The 8,457-nt window shown below is 59.9% G+C and overlaps 3 protein-coding genes across 3 annotated transcripts in view; 2 read left to right on the top strand and 1 right to left on the bottom strand.

Moving 5' to 3' along the window:
- LOC104407202 (intestinal-type alkaline phosphatase-like) overlaps window positions 1-514 on the top strand; it is a 3,230-nt gene extending 2,716 nt beyond the window's left edge. The window contains 1 exon segment of the mRNA XM_010016415.1: window positions 230-514. Coding sequence (XP_010014717.1) covers window positions 230-514 — 285 coding nt within the window.
- Window positions 515-1,298: 784 nt separating this feature from the next.
- ALPI (alkaline phosphatase, intestinal) lies at window positions 1,299-4,464 on the top strand. The gene is made up of 11 exons (XM_010016413.1): window positions 1,299-1,368; window positions 1,902-2,018; window positions 2,134-2,249; window positions 2,467-2,641; window positions 2,785-2,957; window positions 3,046-3,180; window positions 3,275-3,347; window positions 3,433-3,567; window positions 3,688-3,879; window positions 4,005-4,115; window positions 4,202-4,464. Exons 1-11 carry the CDS (start codon window positions 1,299-1,301, stop codon window positions 4,462-4,464), a joined length of 1,560 nt encoding a protein of 519 aa, XP_010014715.1.
- A 919-nt stretch (window positions 4,465-5,383) lies between these two features.
- The window catches only part of ECEL1 (endothelin converting enzyme-like 1), a 7,902-nt gene continuing 4,828 nt past the window's right edge, over window positions 5,384-8,457 (bottom strand). Inside the window, 10 exon segments of the mRNA XM_010016414.1 lie at window positions 5,384-5,483; window positions 5,727-5,803; window positions 6,326-6,421; window positions 6,648-6,713; window positions 6,991-7,115; window positions 7,209-7,276; window positions 7,388-7,439; window positions 7,600-7,658; window positions 7,861-7,958; window positions 8,423-8,457. The exon segment at window positions 8,423-8,457 is cut by the window's right edge and continues 16 nt beyond it. Of these exon segments, the coding sequence (XP_010014716.1) occupies window positions 5,384-5,483; window positions 5,727-5,803; window positions 6,326-6,421; window positions 6,648-6,713; window positions 6,991-7,115; window positions 7,209-7,276; window positions 7,388-7,439; window positions 7,600-7,658; window positions 7,861-7,958; window positions 8,423-8,457 (776 nt within the window).

Genomic DNA, 8,457 nt, shown 5'->3' with positions numbered 1-8,457 from the left:
GCTGAGGATGGGATGGGATGGGATAGGATGGGATGGGATGGGGGCAGAAGGTGGCTGGTGGCAGCATCCTACAGGCATGGCCACTGGAGCTGCATGGGGTCCCGGTGTACTGTGTGGTTCAGGAGTCACTTGGGCAGGAATTGCCCAATGCTTGGATAATGGGATCTGTTACCCATCCCTGAGATGGGTAGGAGAGCCTGCTGCCCCCAGCCCCATTTCTCCTGCAGAGGACAAGGACTACAGACAGCAGGCAGCTGTGCCCCTGGAGGCGGAGACCCACAGTGGGGAGGATGTGGTGGTGCTGGCCAAGGGCCCCATGGCCCACCTCTTCCACGGGGTGCAGGAGCAGCACTATATTGCCCATGCCATGGCCTATGCTGCCTGCCTCGAGCCCTACGCTGCCGAACCTGGGTGCAGGGCGGCCCGCAGGGCATCCCATGGCACCCTGTGCTCTCCACAGCCCCTGCTCGCCCTCCTGGCCCTGTGCGTGGCTGCCTGCATGGTGGGGAGCTGAGAGTGAGAGCCCCCCGCCAAGCCCCACTTCAACCTGGATGCCACCCCATCAAGGGTCTTGGCAGCTGGGTCCCAGCCATGGCCAGGATCAAGGAATGCAATAAAACACGGTTGTTTGACTCCAATTGCAGTGCAAGGATTTGCAGGAGCGGTCACCTCCTCAGGCATTGCCCCATCCCCAGGTGGTGATGGCTCCTAGTTCCTCCCCTGGGACCAGCACTGAAAGCATTGTGGTGAAGGAAGTGGTGAAATGAGGGTGAGAGGAGGCCATGTTCCCCCCCAGTTTTGGCAGGCTGGGGCACAGTACACAAAGGTTGGTACTTTCCTGCAAGGACTGAGCAAGGAGCAGGGTTTTAGTCCACATCTGTGGATTTATTGCACAAGTAAGTGTTATGCTTGTTACAGGAGTGACCCTAGGTGCTCCCGATACCCCTGTCACCCCAGGTCCAATGCTCAGCGCTGTCTGTAACACCCTGAGCCAAGGCATCCACCTGCTTGGCACCACAGCCCTGTAGGCTGGGCAGGTAGTGATGCCTGCCAGGCACTGCCCATCCTCTTGCCCCCTGCATCTGTTTGTGCCCCAAGTCCATCCATCCACCAGCTGCACCATGGAGGCACCAGCAGCCCAGCCCATGGCCTTTGTGCTGGCTGCCTGGCAGGACACTGGGCTATCAGGGACATACCAAATGCCTCTACACACCCTGCAAGGGCTGATACCGGTTCAAAGTCCCTCCCCAGATCTGCTAGAAATGCAGACACTACCAGTGGTGCTGCTGGATCTCACCATGAAGCTCCCAGCACTTCTCATCCTCTGCCTGGGCCTCCAGGCAGAGCTCAGCACTGCTGTCATCCCAGGTGGGGACAAGGATGGGGATGGGTGCCTGGCTGACTGTAGCAGGGCATTGGTCAGGGCACCAGCCTGGCTGGCCACAGGGAGGGTTTGGGGAGGGAAGCAGGTGCTTTCCAGCTCTGCAAGGGTTAATGGCTTTACCTGTGCTTTTCTGGGGTACTTGGACCAGTTTTTCCCTGTGGGGTCAGGTTTCCGCTTGTTTCTAGGCTGGGAGGGTCTGGGGGAAGTGGCCGTAGCATTCCCCTCTTGCCATGGATTTGGCCCCATCCCACCTGCCAGATAACTCCCCACTGTGTCTGTTTTCTCTGCCTTTCTCCTTCCCTGTCCCAGGACCCCTGGGTCAGGCAGTGGGTGCAAGCCCACATGGTCTTCTCTCACCAAACAGCACCCTGAGCTACTCAGTCCATGCTAGAGGAGTCCTCAGCATGGGGATGCCCAGGGAACAAGTACTGGAGGGATATGGGTACCCCAGGGATGCATGAGCCCCAGGGATGCAGGTGCTGGTGAGCTGGGACTGACAGGTACTGCCCCGTCCCAGTGGAGGAGGAGGATCCAGCCTTCTGGAACAGGCAGGCAGCTTCAGCCATTGAGGCCTCCTTCAAGCTGCAGCCCAGAGTAACCGAAGCCAAAAACCTCATCATCTTCCTCGGGGATGGTGAGTCCCATTGGCACACGCAGCAGAGAAGCTGGCATGGACAGTGTCCCGTGGAGCGGGATGTGGGGAGGGAACCTGGTCCAGAGGGTGACTGGGACCATCTCTTCTCACCCAGGATTCGGGGTCCCCTCCATCACGGCCACCCGCATTCTAAACGGGCAGCAGCAGGGGAAGTTGGGCCCTGAGACCCCCCTCGCCCTGGATTCTTTCCCCTATGTGGCTCTCTCCAAGGTAAACTTCCATCACACTGGGCATGGGGCCAGGGTGATGTCAATGGGTCTGCTGGCACAGATGCACATACGGGGTGCATGGGGTCCCTGCTCATCCTGCACTTGTCCTTGGGTAAGCAAGCGAAGGAGTGTGGCGTGGGGTGCTGGGAGCAGGGCAGCCCACTGGGTGCTCCTGCCAACTGCCCCCCTGCCCTGAGCCTGGCATGTGTCCTTGTCAGACATACAGTGTGGACCGGATTGTCCCTGACAGCGCATCCACATCCACAGCCTACCTCTGCGGCGTGAAGGGCAACTACCACACAGCAGGAGTGAGTGCAGCCGCTCGCCTCTCTCAGTGCAACACCACAGCAGGCAATGAGGTGGTCTCAGTGCTGGAGCGAGCACGCAAAGCCGGTAACAGGGGGTGCAGCGCTAGGAAGGACCCCATGGGGACGAGGGGTGTCACACCAGGGGCTGCCATACCATGAGCATCCCAGGGCTTGGTGGTGGGGGATACCATGTCAACCTTTCTGGGGCCTGGTGTGTGTGGGCCACAGGGAAGGCAGTGGGCATAGTGACAACATCACGGGTACAGCACGCATCACCGTCGGGGGCCTATGCCCATGTGGTGGACCGCAACTGGTACGCGGATGTCAGCATACCCGAGGAGGCCCGTCTCCAGGGCTGCAAGGACATCGCCTGGCAGCTGGTCCACAATGTCGACATCAATGTGAGTGCCTGTGCATGGGAGGGAAGGAGCAGGGACAGATCCCTCCTGGGCACCCCCACTAACACTGCACCCAACTCATGCCCTCCAGGTGATCATGGGGGGTGGTCGGATATACATGACCCCCGCAGGGACGCCAGACCCTGAATATCCCACCTATGAAACAGAGAATGGGATACGGGAAGATGGAAAAAACCTCATCAACATGTGGCGGGAGGCACGGCCGGTGTGTGATGCAGCAGGGACAGTCCTCTGCCCAGCATCCCCAGGCATGGGGTCCAGCACCCACTTACTTAACCCCCTGTGGGATTTGTCCACAGGGTGCCCGCTATGTCTGGAACAGGACAGAGATGCTGGCTGCTGCTGCTGACCCCAACGTGACTTATTTGATGGGTAACAAATATCCCATGTGCCGGGATTTTATAGCTGCCAGGATGCATGCAGGCATTGAGACCATCCCCAGTGTGTCCCCTCCCAGGTCTCTTTGAACCCATGGATATGAAGTATGACCTGGTGCGTAACACCACCCTGGACCCGTCACTCACTGAGATGACAGAGGCAGCCATCACCATCCTGAGCAGAAACCCCAAAGGCTTCTTCCTGTTTGTGGAAGGTAAGTTGGGGCTGGTGCCCTTGGGGTCAGCAAGAGCAGGGGGTCCCATTGTCCTGGGATAGAGTTATGAGTTGGGGGTGCTGCCATCAGTACCCAGCCCACCTTGGATGCCATTTGCAGGTGGCAGGATCGACCATGGCCACCACGAAGGTGCAGCCCAGAAGGCACTGACAGATGGGATTGCATTTGATCAGGCCATTGACCGGGCGGGCATCCTGACAGACGAGGAGGACACCCTCACCGTGGTCACTGCTGACCATTCACACGTCTTCAGCTTTGGTGGCTACACCCTGCGTGGCTCCTCCATCTTAGGTAGGGCTCTGCCCAGCTGCCAAGCGTTGCGCACAGGTGCTGCCGGCTCTGCAACATCCTGGCTGCAGCTGAAGGGCTGATATGGAGGTTTCTTGGCAGATTACCCACTATTGCCCTCTCCCCAGGTCTGGCTCCAGACAAAGCTGCTGACAATAAGAGCTACACGTCCATCCTCTATGGGAATGGGCCAGGCTACCTGGGTGCTGTTCGGCCCAACGTGAATGAATCCACAGCCAGTGAGAGCACAGGGACCATGGTCAGGTGGTAGGATGGGGCTGTGGGCCGCTGCTACTCCCCTCACTTCCTTCTCTCCCTTCCCCAGATGAATTCGACTACGTGCAGCAGGCAGCTGTGCCCCTCAAGTCAGAGTCCCATGGTGGTGAGGATGTGGCCATTCTGGCCAAGGGCCCCATGGCCCACCTCTTCCATGGGGTGCAGGAGCAGACCTACGTGGCCCATGCCATGGCTTACGCTGCCTGCCTCGAGCCCTATGTCGACTGCCACCAGCGGAACTCTGCCACTGCAGCCTGCACCACCCTCCTGGCCCTGCTCATCCCCACCCTCTTCCTGTTCCTCTTCCACTGACCCCACAGCCCTGCATTGCCCCGTCCCCACTGCTGCGGCACCCACAGGAGGATGGTGGCTTTTTGTAGCATCCCTGATCTGGGCAGGGCAGTCATGAGGCACCGTATCCAGGCATGGGGGGGCCCTACACCACCTGCACAGGGTGCTTGGTGTTTAATAAACATGGAATGTGATGCTACTGAGACAGGTGTGGTGTGGTGTACCATAGTCTTAGTGCTGTGTGGGTCCCCATGCTGTGCAGGCAGAGCTGGGGGTGCTGCCCGCTACTGCCTGTCCCCTCGCCACGGCTTCTTGCACCCACCTGGCATATCCAGTGCTTTATTGATCAGAAACAGCAGCGGAAAATACAGCGGGCATCCATGTCCCCGCGCTCCGGGGCAGGCTGGCATCACCCGGCCACAAGCTCTGCCCACCCACCAGCAGGGCTGATGTGGGAACAGGATGGGGCTGGCATGGGGGATGCCCAGGAGGGCACTGAGCAGGGGGAAGCTTTTGAAGTGGGGTAGCCCCACGATGTGGCTGGTTCACTCTGTCTCAACTGGTGCTGGGCTGGATGTAGTAGGGCTGGGTAAAGGATTTGGAACAGGTGGACAAAAGAAGGGGTACACGGGAGTCTGGGCATGCCCTCGTTCTTCCATGGGGACTCAGGACCCCCACAGTGTACAGGGCAGGGCGATAGGAAGGGGATGGGCAGGGGGCAGCTGCCTCTGCCCAGGAGCTTATGCTCACCCCAAGTGTCTCCCCACTGCCCCTACACCCCTGGCAGGTGCCTATCTTTGGGAGGGGGTGATCCTCTGTGTCACCCGGGGGTGCCCCCTTTGCCTGGAGAGGAAGAGGAGGAGGTGGGCAGAGGTGTGGAGCAGGCACAGGGTGGCAGGGATGGGAATGGGGGATGCCAGCCTGCGAGGGGGGATTGGCCTCACCACACTGAGCACTTGTGCGTCGGGTTCATGGGTGAGTTTTTGGGACAGTGGAAAACCCGTCCAAACTCCTCAAACTGAGAGACGCTGCCCAGGACCCTGCCAGGAGAGGGAGCAAGTCAAAGCTGGGCACACTGTGCCCCCCGCCACCGCCATGGGCCCCCGTCAGGCACCTGCTCAGTGCAGCAGCACCCATCCCCATGCCTAAGTATGCCCACCCAAAGCCTGCTGATGCCAGCACCCCAAAGGGTGCCCACTCCAGTTTGCACAGCATCACCAGCTATGCGGCAGGTTGCAACCCACCATTATCCTCCCCCCCGCCATTTTGGGGCCAACCAGTACCTGTAGTGCTCCGGGGCGTGCTTGTCTGTCAGCACCTGCAGGTAGATGGACTGGGATCGCCGCTTGATGCACCAGTTCTGCAGGAAGAAAGGTTCCCATGGGAGAGCCAGATGGGGCACCCTGGGTCCCAGCGCCCACCAGGCCACAGTTGCCCTTCTGGTTGCTGGGGTACTAGGACAGCAATGCCCTGGCTGTGCTTGTTGTTGTAGGGTCTTCTGGGAGCCTGTGTATGTGGTATAGATGGGTTGGGAGAGCATGGAGGCATGTTTGTTACTGTAGGGTCCCCTGGGATTGTGAGCTGCCTGGCTGTAGGGTCTCCTAGAAGCTTGAGGTCATGTGCAATTGTTACTGTGGGGTCTCTGGACGTGATGAGGGGGCATGTATTTATTATTGTAGGGTCCACAGGAGTAGTGGAGCAGTGCAAGGTGCTCCTTGCAGGGCTGAGCCCTATACCCTGAGCCCAGGACCTGATGATGCAGCTGAGCCTGACTCCTGACCATGGGAACGAGGCCCCTCAGGGCTCTCACCCTGTCCCCACACAGGGTGACACGCCTCAACTCCCCCAGTACATGCCACATGTGGGAAGGGCAGAGGCTCACCTGGGCAAAGGCAATGAAGAAGAGCTGGTCGTGTGTGTATTTCAGGTGGTGCAGAGGGTGCTCAGGGCCATGCTCCCGCACCCACTTCTGGTAGGCCTGGAGAACAGAGGGTGCCCTTAGCATGACCTGGGCAACCCCCCAAACCTGCCCTGAATCACCGCCACCCAAACCTCCCAGCAACCAGCAAGCCAGATCATGCCCACTCCCTGCTGCAGGGGTAAGGTGGGGCTGGGGGTGGTCTCATGACAATCCAGTGGTAATGCCATCAGCAGACACTCTGTGGCCCTGCCAGAGCCGTGACACCCTGTGAGGGGACACTTACGTAGTAGGCAAGTTTGAGCCCCCCCATGTCAGCGATGTTCTCCCCCAGTGTGTGTTTGCCGTTCACCTGCCGAGAGAGGAGAGACAATGGGGTAAGCAGAGATGCCCCCCCTAGCCAGGCATCCCCTTGTCCCCACCCTGGCACTGAGGCTGTGCCTCGATTGCTCCCACCCAGTGTCCAGAGGAATTTCCCAGCTGAGGTGTGATGAGTTGCTGGGTCTCAGGGCTGGGCAGGGTAAAGCCGTGCTCTCCTGCAGGCATCCAGCCCCAGCAGTGGAGCAGCAAGGACCCGCCATGCGGCAGTGTGTGCCAGGGCATTGCCCAGTGGGCGAGGGGTGTCTCACCCGCTGGTTGTAGACAGTGAAGTTGTCATAGAGGTTTACAATACACTGCGCCTTCTTCAGGAACTTGCTGTACGACTGCTCTGTCCACCAGTGCACCAGATTCCCGTGCCGGTCATACTGTCCCCCTGCCGAGGCAATCGCCACCACCGGTAACCCCAAGGGACCCAGGCATCCTGCCCACCCACATCCCGCATGGCATGAGGTGAGGGGTCATTCACCCCAGTCATCGTAGCCGTGGGTCAGCTCGTGCCCGATGATGGTGCCAATCCCACCATAGTTCAGCGACCTGTTGGGAAGGAAGCAGAGGTGAGAGAGTGAAGGCACAGTGCTGGCAGGGATGGCGGTGACCCCATCCCCTGCCCTGGCACCCTCAGCCATTTCCCATCCCCACACTCACTGCGGGAACTCGGGGTCGTAGAGGGTGGGCTGCAGTATGCCAGCAGGGAACACTGGGGACACAAGAAAGCATTGCAGTTGGGGGCACCCTGTCCTGTACCCACCCACAGCATCACCCAGCACCAGGGGCCCCTGCACCATGCCCACCACCACAGGCTTCCCCACACTCCCCATCCTGGGGGGCTGATCCCGGGGGGCTGGGCAATGTCTCACCCATCTGGTTCTTGTTGGGCAGGTAGTACGCGTTCAGCGCCTGGGGAGGCAGCAGCCACCTGCAAAGAGAGACGGTGCCAGGCTGCAAGGGCCCTGGTGGACCATGGAAATGCCACCCCCTTGAACTCCTCAGGGACAGGGGGGCACTCCCAGCTTGCCTTGTGCCCTTCCTGCCTACACCCTGTGGGGTGTAACTAGGCATGGGGACCAGCCATGCTGTGCTCCCATGTCGCCCCAGGGCAAGGGGATACCCACACAGACTTGTCCACTTCCTGCCGGATCTTCTTCACTGAAAGCCTGATGCCGAAGGCGATGCTGTTGAGGATGTTCTTGAAGTAGGTCTTCTCATCCACGTCAAACTGGGGGGCACAGCCATGTCAGGAAGAATGCCAGCCCCGAGAGTGTGGGAGCAGGGCTAGGGTGTCCTCCCACCCCTGTGAGCTTTGGGGACAGAGATCGTAGGGTTGTGGCCATAGGCTGGATGAGGCTGGATGTCATGCTGTGTGCCCACATGGTCAGCTGCATCTCCATCAACTCCATGGGGTCCCTGGGCCATGCTGGCATCCCCAGCCCTTGATGAAGATAGGGCTGAGCTCTGGAGAGTGCAGTGTGGGGAAGGAGACATCATCCCAGGCCCCAGGAACAGTATGGTGCTGCCTGTGTGGCTGCAGCCATGTGAGTGGTGGGCAAAATAGGATATCAGGAGATGGCTTGTTTGGGGGTAGCATCTCATCCTGGTCTCTGCAGACCCTGAGGCAGATGTGGGGACCATCTCCCCCCTCCACATGCCCATGACCCCACGTGGACCTGATCCACCCCTTGCCTCATATTCCTTGTCGATGGCCTCTGGGTTCCGCA

Source organism: Nestor notabilis, unplaced genomic scaffold (genome assembly GCF_000696875.1).
Source record: "Nestor notabilis isolate BGI_N333 unplaced genomic scaffold, ASM69687v1 scaffold13246, whole genome shotgun sequence".
Lineage (NCBI taxonomy): Eukaryota > Metazoa > Chordata > Aves > Psittaciformes > Psittacidae > Nestor > Nestor notabilis.
This window is presented reverse-complemented; position numbering and strand designations above follow the sequence as displayed.

Bases quoted from the DNA above. Each gene is read 5' to 3' on its own strand.
- ALPI (XM_010016413.1), top strand. From the start codon at position 1,299: ATGAAGCTCCCAGCACTTCTCATCCTCTGCCTGGGCCTCCAGGCAGAG. The intron at 3,348-3,432 runs GTAACAAATATC...GTCCCCTCCCAG, and splicing joins CAACGTGACTTATTTGATGG to GTCTCTTTGAACCCATGGAT. The intron at 3,568-3,687 runs GTAAGTTGGGGC...TGCCATTTGCAG, and splicing joins CTTCTTCCTGTTTGTGGAAG to GTGGCAGGATCGACCATGGC.